General features: G+C 49.3%; 1 protein-coding gene across 1 annotated transcript in view; it reads right to left on the bottom strand.

The window, feature by feature from the left end:
- Window positions 1-11,062, bottom strand: part of PROC (protein C, inactivator of coagulation factors Va and VIIIa) — a 34,775-nt gene extending 23,713 nt beyond the window's left edge. The window contains exons 1-5 of the mRNA XM_075004596.1: window positions 10,993-11,062; window positions 8,092-8,252; window positions 6,887-6,911; window positions 6,014-6,124; window positions 5,118-5,261 (exon numbers count right to left, since the gene is read on the bottom strand). Of these exons, the coding sequence (XP_074860697.1) occupies window positions 5,118-5,261; window positions 6,014-6,124; window positions 6,887-6,911; window positions 8,092-8,252; window positions 10,993-11,062 (511 nt within the window). The remainder of the gene's footprint in view (window positions 1-5,117; window positions 5,262-6,013; window positions 6,125-6,886; window positions 6,912-8,091; window positions 8,253-10,992) is intronic.
- Between the last annotated feature and the right edge of the window lie 4,015 nt (window positions 11,063-15,077).

The following is a 15,077-nucleotide window of genomic DNA, read 5'->3' as shown; positions in this document are numbered from 1 at the left end:
AGGTGGGCAAGCTGAGCCAAGAGAGGCTGCAGGGAGGCAATGGAGAGCCTCTGTGGTGACAGGGGTGCAGAGGGACCAGAAATGACGCCAGCCCTTTGCTAGCAGGGAGGCAGGCAGGCAGCACAGCACACGAGCACAGCCCAACTGTGCACAGAAGCTATGGGGAGGCAGCAGAGGTCCCCTGCAGGGGGGAGGGGGAGCTGATTGTGCAGCACCCCCCTTTTGAATTTTGCACATACCCTCAATTTGGGCACCCGTGCTCTAACTCACTACTGCAGCATGCTTGGCAAGCAGGGCCAGGGCTTTGGGATGTTTCTGAGGAGCTAGGCGTGGCAGAGCAGAATATAGCCACCTGTCTGCTTAGTGAATTGTTCCCATTGTCTTCAAAAATTCCTTCAAATATATAAAACTGGGGTAAAAGTGTTAAGGTGTGTTTGCACTGTCACAGTGTAGTAACGACTAGGATGGCCTTATATATGCTTTGCTGTAGCGATTAGAATTGGTCTAATATTCTGGACTGAAATAATTTCCTGTCAGAATTGCTCCAGGAACTCTTTGCTACTGCCATTTCTGGAGATGGTCAGTGGGCAACATAAACTGTGAGTCTGATCCCCCAGCCCTCACTTGCTTGTCAGTTGCCTATGTGGTAGCACTGGGCATATGGCTGCATATATTTGTTGATTAAAAACTAGAAATAAAAGGTCAAACCTACCTATACTACTGTTAGGCAAGAGGAACCGGGGATTTCCTCCCAACCCTTCCACTCCCATTTTCCATTCATTTTATTGTAGTTCATATAAGCTACTGAAATAATTGATACCAAACTCATTATATTGTATTACTCTGATAAGAAAATTATGCAGAATTTTAAAATGTGGCATGCAGAATTTTAATTTTTTTTGCTGCAGAATTATTAATTTTCTGGCACAAAATACCCCCAAGTATTACACATGCAAAAGGCAGTAGTGTCCCTAAGTCCATCCATGTCTTTGCTCTGCCTCATGGCTTTGTCTGGGGCGAAAAAGGATGGGACAGACCAACCATATCCTCAATTCTTTCACCACCAGAATTTTAACAGATCTGTAGCAGTGTGGAAGGTGGGCAGGACTGGAATACAAATAGGGACCACACATAACAAAGAATTTCCAGTTACAGGTAAGTAATTTTCTCTTCTTCTTAAAGTGGCGGTCCCTATTGCATTCTGCAGAGAGCAGTTCACAAGCAAGGGTGTGAAGAACACAATGGGACTGTTGGAACAGAGAACAGCGAGGCCAAATAAGGCATCCATTGCAGTCTCACTCTAAGATGTAATGGGGACGGAAGGCATGTACCACACTCCGTGTGGCAACCCAACGTATCTTCAGAAGTGGTGCATCATGAAGCATGGCCATAGTTGATTGCCTGGGCTCTCATGGAGTGGACTCATATCCCGGGGGTGGAGACCGTTCCAATAATTGACAGAGTGTAATCAACCTCAAAACCCACATAGAGATCCTCCAAGTGGAGACCACCTACCTCTTAATCCTTTCGCCTAGAGCAGGGTTTCCCGAATGGTGTTACATGGAACCCCAGAGTTCCACCAAGTGAACATCAGGGTTCCATGGGAAAATTCCATTGCAACAGCTGACTCCTCTGTGGCTCCCTGCCCTGCTGCCACTGAAACAGCAGAACTAAATTTAATTGGGGTAACGGCTGGCAGGGCAGCAGGAGGGATCCGGCTGTTAAACCAACTGAATTTAGATCCATTATTTCAGCAGCAGCAGGGCAGGGAGCTGCAGAGAGCCCCTCACTCGCCTCCCCTACCCAAGTGGCCACACCTCTCCAGTGGGCATAGCTCAGCTCTCCCCTGCCAGCCAAACATGTCCAAGCCAGCCTGCCTTCCACTGGGTGCACATGGCTGTCAAGCATAGGCTCCCCAGCCAGCACCACGAATGGGTTAGTCTCAGGGGCCGGTTTTGGGCTGAGGGGGGTTAAGCCTGGGGATAGGGAGTGAGGCAGGTTTAAAGCCGAGCAGGGCTAAACCTCGGGTTTGAAGGGCCCAGTTTGTGGGATGGGGATAAAGCTTGGGATACTGGCAAGGATTTGAGGGCTGAGGAGGGTAAAGTCTGGAGTTTGGGGGGCAGGTTTGGAGGCCAAAGAGGATAGAGTCTGGGAATGGGGTTCCACACAATTCTTTTCAGTTAAAAAGGGTTTCATGGACAAATAAAACTGGGAAACATTGCACTAAACCAACAGTTTGGAGGACTTCATGAATGATCTTGTTCTCTAAAGGTAGAAGGGCAGGACCTCTGCTGATATGAGAATTCAGGAAGAAAACAAATGTATAGGTTGGTTGAAATGGGACACAATGTTTTGGAAAAGTATAGGCAGGCCACCATGTGACCTAAGAAGGGAAAGACAAGTCTTGGTTGGAATAGAAAGACCAGAGATCACCTTGGTAATCAGATCTTGTAAGATCTGGAACTTATCCTCCAGTAGGTAGGCAGGTGCTGAGACCACACTGATGTGAATCCCAATGAATTCTATAGACTTTGTAAGATTGAAAATCTAATTTTCTTATGTGTATGTTTACCCATGGCAGTCAAGACTTGAGCCTTCCCTTTAGGTTACACAGTTGTCAAGCTATGGTAAAATAACCTGTTGGTACCAAAGGTGGGCGGCCATCACACAGAAAACTTTGATGGCGTAGTGTTGAGTCCAAATGGCAGAACCCTGTACTGGAAGCACTGAGGACCTGCTGTGAATCACAAGAAATGTCTATGGGTAGGAGAGACATGTACATGAAAGTAAGCATCCTGCCTACTGAGAGCCATAAACTGTGTCTTTTTCTAATGAAGGAATGATGGCTGCTCCAGTGATCATATAAAACCGACTTGCATATGAAGCCATTGAGATGAAAGAGGTCACCTCCTTTCTTGGGAGCTTGAAGGAACAGAGCCATACACCCTAATGGGTTGTAGGACCAGTTTTATCAGTCCCCTTTTGGAGCAAGAACTCCATTTCTAGTGCAAGAATGCTACTGTGAGAGTGATCCCCGAGATAGGACTGGGGATAGAGTTGAGAAAGTGTCTGAATAGCTATGTTGATTGACATCCAGAATCCACTTGTCCACTGTTACCACACTCTAAGCTGGTAAGAAGAGTACTAGGCACCCTCCAAAGGGGTCCATTGGGCATACGCCATGAGGCAAGGTGGTTGGCAGCTCTTCAGAGCTCTTCAGAAATATCACTTCTGCAAAGAATGAGTATGAGATGCTGAAGGTTATCATGATAAACTGAGAGGATGGGCCTGTTGGATCTTCTGTTGTTTGCTAGTAGGCTGCTGACCAAAGAATAGAGGAGCTGTGAATCATGGTGGTGGTGGATGATAGATTTTGCACTTAGGTGCTGATATGTAGCTACCCAGCAATTGTAAAGGGGCTCTGGAGTCCTTAGAGTGAATGGAATCATCAGTCTTCTTTTGAAAGAGATCAGACTCACCCAAAGGGAGAGTCTCTCTGGATGGCTGGGCGTCCCTTGTGAAACTGCTGAATGTAGCCATTCCTCCATTCACATAACAATCCTCATGGCCACTGTGTGTGAAGACGTGTTTGCAGCGTCTACTGCAGCTTGAAGTGTCGCCCTTCTGTCCAGCTTCCCCTCCTCTAAGATAGCCTGGAAGAAGGCAAGAGATGGCCGGGGAAGCTTGTCTGCAAAATCCACCAAGTTGCCATAGGTAAGGAAATCAGATTTAGTCAAAAGATCCAAGTGACATGAGATTCCAAATGCAAGACGGGCAGACGAAAAGACGACGTGACCCAGAAGACCTAGTCACTTGCCCTCTTTGTTCACCAGGGTAAAGCTGAGGTGTTGTTGCTTGCTTTACTCCATTGCTACCCATATGCTGAGGGAACTGGGTGGGAGATGAGAGAACAAGCTCAGAACCCATTCACAGGTACATAGCACCTCTTTTCCATCGGGGGCAGGGGGCTGTGCAAGTGGCTGGAGTGTTCTAGACAGACTGGGCACTTTGTAGAATGGCATCACTGATCGACAGAGCCACTCTAGTTGGTACCAAGACATGCAAGATATCAAGCTGATGGTTCTGTTTGTTCTGTACCTCATCCGGTGGGACATGGAGTTGCTCGGCCCCCCTGTGGTCCCACAACTGGTGGTAATCATCTGGGGGCAAGGAGGGATCCAAAAAGACACTGTGGCATCCAGGGAATCACTCTGGTTCCTGAATTGGACTGAGTGGTTCTTTCTTCAATACTGGTTCCAAGTACCAGGCCAATGAAAGGTGAAGAGACAAGATGGAGGACTCATCCTGAGCTGAGCAGGAGGGTTCTGAAGGTGGGTAATTGGGCTGGGTCCACCAGTATGGCCAAAAAGATGGCTCTGATGGCTGCACACAAGGCCCCAAAGAGCAGGGTACAAATGACTTTTGTGCAGGGGATAGAGAGGGCTCTGCTACTGAGTTGGAGATAGTCATATTGATGGTATTGGAGGGGTGGACCTCATGCTTCATTCGAGCCTTCTAGGGGTGGGAAGTCAGACCCTGGTTTGAACATCAGAGCCATCAGGCAGCAGGTGGGAACACAACCCAAAGGAGCTACATCACCTTAGGGGGCAACTGCAGATGTGTAGACCTCACCTCCTCCAAGGCCAAGAGTTCACGAGGTTCAGGAGCCTAATCAAGCCTCACTGGCATCAACAGTCCACATCAGACCCAGAACAGAGAATGCCTGGGAAGTAAGGGAGTCTCAACTCCAGTGGTGCCTCTCTGGAAGGGTGGGGCAGGACAGGGAGGATGGGACTGGAAGGTCCAGTGTTCTGTGCAACTTCTTGTGCTTGTGAGCATTGGAATGTGCTTCTTCTCTGTGGCTGGAACTTGTGGATGGTGCAGTGTCCTCCTCGGCCTGAAGGGAGACTTACTGCCATGCTTATGCACGTGCTTGGCTAGGCCCCAGCATGGGGCCCAGAGCACTGGTACCAAAGGAACCAGACTGGGTCTCCATGGTAGGAGATGTTTTCTTAGATTGTGCAGGCTGATACACAGGGGGAGTCTTCCAATCTGCATCCCACTGCAGCTTCATGGAAACCTCCTGTATCAATCTCCTCCCCACCCTTCTGCCTTACCAACAGGCTCACACTTGGAATGGTCATCCATCAGCTGGTACCCTGGGGCGCAACTGCAATAGCGGCGCTGGCTCTGCTTGGGATCCTCATTACAGAAGTGTTCACATCCCCCATTGAAAGTGGAGCAGTCAGTGTAGTTTGCCTCTGGGGAACAGGGAAAATGAAGAGACACACATGGTTAGGAGATCTAGGAGTCACTTGATGGTAAGACTGGGGGGAATCTTGATGTTCCCCTTTAAAACTGGAATAGGTGCATTGTGAGATAGGACGTCCAGCGCCTCAATTCAAGGAAACAGCAGTGGACGGATTTGCAAGCCCAGCTTCTGCACTTTTGTGGAGTTAGTGGCAGACTGAGACAGCAGCTGGCCACTGGGAGTGCCAAGGGAGGGGCCAAGCACACGGTGCCAAGGGGTTTGCCAGGCTGAAGCGTGCAAGTCTCTTCCTTGTCACAAAGCGTGAGGCTATTGCACGCACCACTCAGCATTTATCTGGGGGAATTATCTTTGAAAATGATCCGGCCTCCAAGTTTGGGCTACAATAGCTCAGCTCAGAATTCCCCATCTCTGCACTGAATTGTGGGATTTCCCCATTAGCTTGCAAACAAAATATATTATTTCTTGCTGTGCTGACAGCTTTAACAGTTGTGGCATACCCTGTTTGATGGGAGTAGCTTCACTGATGGAAGACAGACCTCTCTCACCGTTACAGATTAGCTTTAGCTACTTGAGAAAACAACAACCCCCTCAACTGGCAGGCTATGAAATGCAGAGAAATGGCATCAGAAGCAGAGAGGTTTTGCACTGACATCACTGGTGGCTTCCTTACACAGGCAGAGGTACTCTCCCCCGACTGGTTTTACTTCTCATATTAAAATGGTGACATGAAGCCAGAGTTACCATATTGGCACAGGCGTCCCTCCCAGCCTTCGTTGCAAATGCAGTTAAATCGTCCAATATTGTCCAGGCAGGTTCCGTTGAAACAAGGATTGGATAAACACTGATCTCCATCTGAAATACACATGCAGAAAAAGCCAGATCATGAACCCTACCAATCTCTCCCAGGCCAAAGACAAACTACATCTGACCTCTTCTATCTCAACCAGCATTCCCTGTCAGCTGAGAAATCGGATGCCACCCCCAGGGAGAAATTCAGGTGCTTCCCAGCTGGTTAGCAGAGTGGCCACAGCTCGCAAAATGCATTTCTACCAGTGGTGAACATCCACACAAGCCTCAGTGCACATGAAAATATTTATTCCGGCCATGGATGGAAAAAATTAGAGGGAATTCTGGTCCCAACTGTCCTACATCAGCTCAGAATCTGGGCGCTGAGAAGTCAATAGATTTAAGGTGCTTTTTTCACTTGTACATGGTGCTTCAGAAGTTTGACAAGATACGACGACAGTGTGAGGGGACCTGACTGGCATTCTGGGCAGTGGGGCATAGGTTGTTCTTCTCAGAACCAGAGCCCCTCTCACCTCCCCTTTGTGTACACAGCAATCACAGGGCTTAGGAATGATCGATTCCCCATCAGTTTTGCCCAGTGGTTTGGTTATAGGAGAGGAAGGGGAAGCAGGCCCAGAGGCATTTGGAATCAGCCCATGTGGTAGCTGGGGATTCATATTGTGACATGAGAACAGATTCTGCATGTCTGTAAGAGCTGGAGCCAATGACGCAGAGAGAATTTGAATTGGTAATAATACATGGCAGCAAGGATGCCGAGGTCCCAGCTGCACAGAGAGGAGGATGGACTGGAAACTTTTCCTTACTTACCAACATACTTGGTCCAAAAGTTTAGCTGTGGAGAAATAAAAACCAAGGTTAGGGCTGGAAGCAGACAGGTTAAGTGAATGACCTTCAACGCTCTCTGCCTTGGGGCAGTGGCATTCAGGTCTCCAGCTCACAGCTGTAATACTCATCCCACTGACCCAGCAGTAATACGAATCAGCGCCTCTGTGAGCTGGCTGGTGGGTAGGCTAGACTGTGAGGCTGCAGGGGCACAGTCACACCACCTGCTTTGCGCTGATCCCTCTCCTCCGCTCCTCTCGTCTGCCCCGGGCCCAAAGCCTGTACTGTACAACATCCATCCAGCCTCTCTCCCAGACTCACCCCTGCTTGCAGCCAGGCCCCCCTCCCAGCACACACCTTACATACTGTTTGGAGATCAGGCCATTGGCACTGGCTCCTCCCAGGTGTGCACTTGGTTCTGCTAATCCTGCTGGGTCTGGGAAGACCCAGCCCTTTCAGTGATGGGTCCAACTGGGCCCTCTTATCTCCCCTCAATTTGCCTCAGGTTCTCTGCTGCCAGCAGGTGACTGCTGGCAGTCCAGTAAGTCCCCAGTATTTCTGGTGTAAAGTTACAAGCAGAGCCCAGCTGGGTAAAAAGACAGTCCTGTCACTGGCCCGTGAGCCTCTTCTTTGAGGTCACTGGTATGAATCCCACCCACTTTGGTAATGGCCACCTCTTGTTACCACAGAGTGTCCCACACTGCCTGTTCCCAAGGACACAGATGTGGGCTTCCCCATGCTAGCTCCCAAGCACTCAAGTGGCCAGAATTTGAGGCCAAGATACCAGTGGTGGGAGTCAAGCAAGGGCAAAGGAGTTCTGAGGCTGGCAAGAGAAAGGAAGGTAGCTTCAGGACAGGCTGGCTGCAGGGCCTCTGGGGCAGAGAGAGAAGGAAAAGGCGACAGTGACAAGGGGAGAGCTGCTAGCACACACGGGGGGCTTTGGTTTTTTACGATCAGGACTGCGAGGACCTGAAATTAAGGGCCAGCTCCTCCTCTGGTTTAAATTAACACAGCTCCATTGACTTCAGTGGAGTGTGGCACATTCACACAAGCTGGGGCTGGCCCCAGGCCCTCAGACAGAGGAGCGATATTTAAGCAAAATTTATGCTCCTGACATGCCCGTCTTCCCGAAATCAGCATTTTGCTGAGATTCATTCATTCTTACATCCAGCTTTAGGGGAACGACTTACTGTTGCTTCCCTGGTTTTAAATATCTCATGGGCCTCCTCCAGGTCACACAGCTCCTCCTTACATTCTCGCTCCAGAGAGCCTGGCTTCAGCTCCTCCAGAAAACTGTTGGCCCGTTTCTGGATTTTCAGGATTTGGTTTGCATCTTTGCTGCTGTAAAATACTTGAAGCCAAGAGAGGAGAGGGCTCATGCGTAGCACCCAGTGGTAGTTTACAGCCCCTTTCAGGGCTAGTCACTTACTTATTATCTCACGCTTAAGGCACCTTCTACCTGATGTTTGGAGATGCCCAGGCCCACCAGGAGCATGTCCAACTCCGGCACAGACTGTCCTGAATTGGACACTCAAAAAAACAGAGGGACATAAAATCTGTGAAGTTTCCTGAGAACATGGGCCCTGGTGCAGCACTTTTCGGTATACATATCCAGGAGGCCCAGGGAGCAGTTGAAAGAGGGATGGGATAGAGGGAACAAGAACAGAATGACAGTCATGCCCATGAAATGTCACAGTTTGGAACACAGTCTGTATTTCCATTAGAGAGCTGACTCACTGGTAATGGACCCCTTGGGACTGCATGGTGCAGTTAGCAAGTCCTGTGAAGCCACATTAATTAGCCTGTTTGGGTATAGTTTTGCCCCGTGTCAATGCACAGTTCTGCCTTTCAACTACTGCAGGGCCTTCCGCCTATTGGCCCTATCTCACAATGCCTGGCTCAGCTCCCTGGAGCTGGTACCAAACATCAGTGAGACAAGACCTCCAATTCCCCCATTCACCAGCCTCGCTTGCTCCAGTGGATGATACGAGAGGGTCTGCTCCGGCACAAAGATCTGCCAGTGTGCCACGAGGAGCAGGGCTGCACCCACCCTTTACAGATACCACGTACAACTGATTCCGGTGCCCTGGGAGCTTCCTTTGGCTGGTGGAGCTCCTGGAGGCAAGGGACCTGGGGCTGATTCCCATTCAATGGGTTGCAGTTGGTTTGCCTGCTTACAAGGTAGGTGAGTTAATATTTTTTCTGGACCCACATCTGATGACTCAAGAAAGATGCTCTGGAGCTCAGCAGAGCTGGTCTTTGGGTTGTGAGGATGATGGAATGTGGAAGAAGCCCCAAAGTAAAAGGTGCAATAAAAGGTAGAACTTCTCCCACCTTGCTTCTTTAGCAAGGAGTGGAGACCAGGTCTACATTACCTGGAAGATCGACATGCTCAGGGTCAACCTTCTGGGTTTTGATTTCACACACCTGATAGAGACGAGTGAATTACACTTGTCTGGGGTCGGCATTCGACCCCTGTACTCCTCAATATCACAAGGAATAAGGGATGTCCATGGAAGAAACTCTCCCATCAACCTTCCTCAGTGAGGATGGCCAGGTAAGTCGATTGAAGGTAAGTTGATTCTAGGTACACGACTGCTGTAGCTAGAATTGCATATCTGCAATTGATTTACCTGCCTAGTGGAGATCAAACCTAAGATAGGAGTGAGCTAAGCCTAGGTTCAGAGGTCAGAAATTCTACCAGACTTGGAGGCCAAGCGATCCCTCCCGCATCCTCTCGGGCTTGGTCTACACTAGGCAGCTAAGACGATTGCAGAGATGTAATTCTAGCTGTGGCAACTGTGTAGCTTGAGTTGACTTTTCTGCAATCAACTTACCTGGCCGTCCACACAGAGGAAGGTGTACATGGGTCGACTGCCAACCCCTGATAGGTCGATTTCACATGTTTCTACCAGGTGCATGAAATTGAACCCTGGAAGATTGACCCTGAGCAGGTTGTTCTGCTGGCTAAGGTAGAGCTGGCCTCAGGCAGGTGGGGTCACAAGGCATGCTGGGTGCATGGGTGGAGAGCTGGGTACCAGAGAAGCCTGGGAGGTTAAGCAGCCAGGTGGTGAAAGGCTTGTACATCCACGTGATTAGTGCTAAGGTCCTTTCCTGTTCTTTCTTTTGTGCGAGTCTGAGAGATGCAACTGGGGCAGCAGCTTCGTTGCTGTGGTGCCTCCCAAGAGCAGCCTCGTTTTGCTGGCTGGGTGCATCCTGCGTAGTGAGGGAGCTGTGCTAACTCACCTGTCCGGAGGCGAAGAGAGGCTGGGCAACACGTGTACGTCTACTGCCAGCTGACTCAGGCTTACCGGGGTCGGGCTGCGGGGTTGTTCCACTGCTGGGCAGGTCCAGGCTGGAGCACTTATACCTCACAGGCCGGTGCCAAGATGTCCACAAAGCAATGATGCAGACCCACAGCCTGAGCCTGTGAACCCCAATCAGCTGGTCTGGACCAGCCATGGGGCCTTGCTTCTGCGTAGCCATAGCCTAGACCTGTACTACAGACACAGGTGTGGGAACGTGATGTGGTTTTCCCGTTGTATCCGGGGTTCCCTGTTTGGTTCAATGGCTCTCAGCCCCACTCCCCCACACACAATGTTTCAGCACTGCTGACTACAGAGGCAGCAGGCTTGACTCCATGGCTTCCCATAGGCCAGACAAAGGTGGTGCTACGTGCGGTGTTCTCACTGTGGGAGATTGGTGGCTTGTGTCTGCTTTGCTGTCCAACAGGAAGGCTCTGAGGCAGGGCTCTGGCTGAAATCTCACAGGGTCCCTCACAGAGGGCCACTGCCTTAGCTGACCTGTGATAGCTCCTTACACTAGGCTAGCTGTCCTGTCAGCATTACTGATCAATGGGCCTCTGCACCATCCTTCGGGCTGCTCCACCACAGCAAGTCCAGGGGAGGCTGGACGCGGGGTTTTAACTGCCACGTCATCTCGGCCTGCTCGGGGCAGGATTAGACACCCTGACAGAAGCAATGCAGTGGCCTGTCGAAAACAGTGTTCTCCCCAGGGCTCCCGCAGAGGCAGCTGCACCGTGATAGCCCCAAAAGAGTCTAGCACCAGGAGAAACTCCAAGTGGAACTTACCTGAGGTCACATATCCACGGTGCACAGAGCAGGCAGCCACCAACACCCAAAGGGTCTGGACCCTCCACATCATGCACTGCGCAATGCCTAGGGGATTACAAAAGAGGTATGAAAGAGCACGCCCTGATGGGGCCCCCCGTCCACCCCGAGGAGGCGTTTCTAGCGAGACAGGCGGTCAGACTGCTCCCTCTTCTGCTCTCCAGGGAGCCGGAGCCCAACTGTGAGGCTAACTTTCCTCCTCAGCCAGAGCAGAAACCAAAAGCTGCGGGATTCCGCTTGTTCCCTTCCAACCACCGTTAGCCTCCCCAGGTACTTGCTCCTTTTCCCTCCCAGAGTCACAGTTTGCCTCCCACTTAGATCTAGCCACTTCTAATACTTCGGAAGCACTTACTGATTCAAACAGTTTCAATTCCAGCTCTCTAGTCTTCCACCATGGCGCTGGTGGAGCCTAGTTAATCCCTAACTTCAAATATTTACTTATCCTCAGGGCCTTCCTTTCAGTCAGTCAACAAACACCATCCAAATCCTGGGACAAGACCCTGACCCAAGCAGTGTGAGGGAAACAGACCTTCTGGGGGTCTGAGCTGCTTGTGTCCGAGCTTCCTGTCGCCTTATTTTTCATCCCTAACAGGTAAGATCCACCAGAAGATGACAGTGTTAAGTGCAGCCATGGCAGAACTGACCATTCTGCCTCTTGGTGAATCTTAACGGCTGTAGATAAGAATCCACTGCCTTCGCCATACAGGGTGTGTCCTATTCCCAATATTACCCTACGTGGGATAAGAGTGGTAGTATTCTCCCACTTTCTTCTCCCCGGACAGTCTCCACCCTTCCATGTAACCACACTTTGAGCTTAGGACATTAGCACTGGCTCCTTAGAGTGCTGCTCGGTGAGCTTCTGCTCCCGTTCTGTGATTAGATAACACTCGGTCCTTCCCACTTCACCCTCACTGACGTGATCTGATGGGAGATATTTGCTGTAATTCCATAATAAATGCACTAAAATGTACACACCAATCATCTTAGCCACAATGATACAGTCTCCGACCGTTTCTCAAAAGTGTCCTCATAAGGATCAAAACTGATAATTTTTGTTCTGATTTAGTTTGGGTAATTTGAGAGATGGATGTGCCCTCATGCATCAGGAAAACTGCCTGTAACCCAGCGTGTTTGTCCCACTGTCCTATTTAATCATTCTAACAAAATATGAATTAGAAAAAAGTATGAAAAAGGGAGGAAAAATGATTCCAAATGTGGCAGCAGCAGTGGCTGTAATAATAAAATCCTCTGAAAATGGTTTGTGTTCAGCTACAGTTCAAAAGAGGCGAGGAAGGGGCTGAGATGGCTGAGGAAGGGGCGAGAAGCTTCTATTCCCCCGTGGGGCCACCCAAGAGAAAGCAGACTCTGCTGACTCAAGAAGCAGTGGCGGGGGGGGGAAATCCATAACATAAGTGTGGGTCTGACCCCAAATCCCAGCTCCAAACATCTCCCTGGCATGGAAGGTGATTCAGATCAGGAGACAAAGGCAATGGCTTTGCAGCTGAATCCGTGCAGCAGGCCCTTGAACCTGGGTGAAGCTACACTGACGTCATTGCAAATCCAGAAAGTTTAAATGTCTATCTGTGCAGATGATTGCAGGAAAGGGGGCCAAAGTTTTTGACCAAGGTCCTGCTCTATCTAGAATCTGAGACATAGAAACCTGGGACATCTGGGATGAGCCTGAGCCAGTAACCCTGGAAAGGAGGCAGTGTGTTCTGAGCACCCCTACAGATTGCCTGAGCCAGCTACCTCCAAAATGGAACAACCCTGGAAAAGTTGGACAGGCGACAAGCCTGGTCAGCACAGGACTCAAGAACGAGGGTGCAAAACAAGCCAGGCTGCTCAGTACTGCTAGAGGCATCAAAGGAAGCCTACATTATTTGGTTGTAATATCCATTTTATGGGATACATTTCACACCAAACAAATACCTCAAGCCACACAAAACCACCAGGGACAACATATACCAGAAGAGACAGCGTTAACCCTGCAACTGGAATCTTAACCTTTATATTACCTGTTTTTTTTTTCCCCCCTCCAAAATGTCTGCAGTCCCCAGTGGGACATTGTACCACATGCAATTGCCTGAACCGATTCCCTTGATGTCAACCGTAAGACTATTTCAACAGGCACTGAATCTGCACTCAAAACATTTTGGGCCCTCTGTATAGTGCCTGTCCTAATTCTTGACTGTCTTTCTGTTGATTTTTGCATCAACTGGCACAATGGGTCCCCATGCATGACTGGGCTTAGAGCTGTTCTATTAATACAAACAAAAGTTTGTATTAATAGAACAGTAACAGCAGAGCAAGTATCTGTTGGACTGCACAACCAGAATCCTTAACAGGCAGTTGGGTGAGTCTTTGTTGGAGGAGAGAAGCATGGTAAAAATCAAGATAGCTGTATTACTCTGTAAAAGATACAAACTGGCTGTATGCACTATATGTACTTTTTCAGGTTTTTAATCAGACAGTTGGAAAATGGCCCCCTTTTTTTATTGCAGCACGGCTTATTTGGGGCAGACACCTCTCCAGCTGACTGCTATTTTGGTACTGGATGTATGATGTTGAATTCAGCTTTTCTGTTGTTTGAATTTTGACTGTCCCCTGTTCATTAATAGCACACAGCCAGAACACAGCCTGCTTAAATGGCCATGTAACACAGCTTCTCCTAGCAACTACTGCGGGGGACGGGGTGGATTTGCAAAGAAGTTAGAGGCCCAAACCTCATTTAATTTCAGCAGATGGGTGCATAACCACCAGCCTTCTCTGAAGCCATCAGCATAAGGAATCATGCAAAGTCACTCAAAACCAGCCTTTCGGGTGACTGGTGGATTAATAAGCAGGGATTTTATGCACCTTTTTTCTTCTTTGCAATGTATAAAAGTGACCTGAAAGGGTCTGTTACTTTGGAGGGACGTGGTTGGTTGGTTTCATTTTGAGGGAGAGGAGAGGGAAGAAGGGATCATAAGATTTTTTTCTGCTTGTGCCCCATCCCCCATGCCTTAAATTAGAAAGTCAGGTGCAGGCTGCATTGCAGGAAGCCACTACAGCTGCCAAACTTGTGAAATAGTGACACCGGCCAAGCTGGGAGGGCAGGAAAAGGATTTTTAGTCTGTTTAAACCTCTTGGGTTTTCTTAACAGTTATTTCATTCCAATGGCTAATTACCATTTGGGACAAACACCCGCACCCCGGGGAACTGGAGGCTCCAGCACACACAAGAAGATTCTCCGAGCTCTCCTTGGGTGCAACCACAGAAGAGCAGATTTGATATGCCTGTTAAGTCTAACACACAGAAACAAAGGGGAGGGGACACTAAAAATGTTGCACTTAAAAAAAATGTTTTGTATGTGTCATAAAGCAGCAAAACAGGAAACAAGCCCATGCGCTCAAAATCCTTTAGGGGTCCCATCTAAATAGTCAGCATTAATACCTTTCCCTCTCCCAGGCTCAGCTTTCAGGCTGTCTGTGCACAGGATGGCATTTCACTGGTTCTCCAGCCAGAAGATTGGTCCAGGGCAGAAAAGATTCGAATTGCTAACGTAAACAAATCAGAAAAAACTTTCAGAGTTCTTCATGAATCCTAACCACACAAAAGGCAGCACCAATTCTTCCCCCTATCCCAACCCCTGGCAGCTTGCTGTAGCACAGCGTTGGTGGGGTCCCGCAGTGTGGTGCGTGGGACTATCCATGCCATGTGTCCCTGCAACAGCCCATCCTTCTGGGTCTGTCACCAGCGAGCATGTCACTGCCATCCCAGAAAGAGGTGGGGAGTCACTGAGTCCTACAAAACAATCAACTCATTGATGGCCATTGAATAGCTCAGAAGCGCTTTTCCAATGGCTTACAGCTCTGGTCCACCCACGGGTTGTGAACCTGGCCTGGGGCATTCTCCAAAACAAACACTCTTTGCTCGCCATGGTTCAAGGGTCATCCACTCCGGGAGCTGTGTGAAAAACAGTGGCAGTTAAAAGTTGAAAAATTGTGGGGTTGTTCCCCCCCACCAAATTTCCCAACAAAGCTTTTCTTGAAAGCTTCCATTATAAA

This window comes from Carettochelys insculpta, chromosome 10 (genome assembly GCF_033958435.1).
Source record: "Carettochelys insculpta isolate YL-2023 chromosome 10, ASM3395843v1, whole genome shotgun sequence".
NCBI classification, from domain to species: domain Eukaryota; kingdom Metazoa; phylum Chordata; order Testudines; family Carettochelyidae; genus Carettochelys; species Carettochelys insculpta.
The sequence above is the reverse complement of the archived record's forward strand: the minus strand, read 5'-3'. Positions and strand labels throughout refer to the sequence as shown.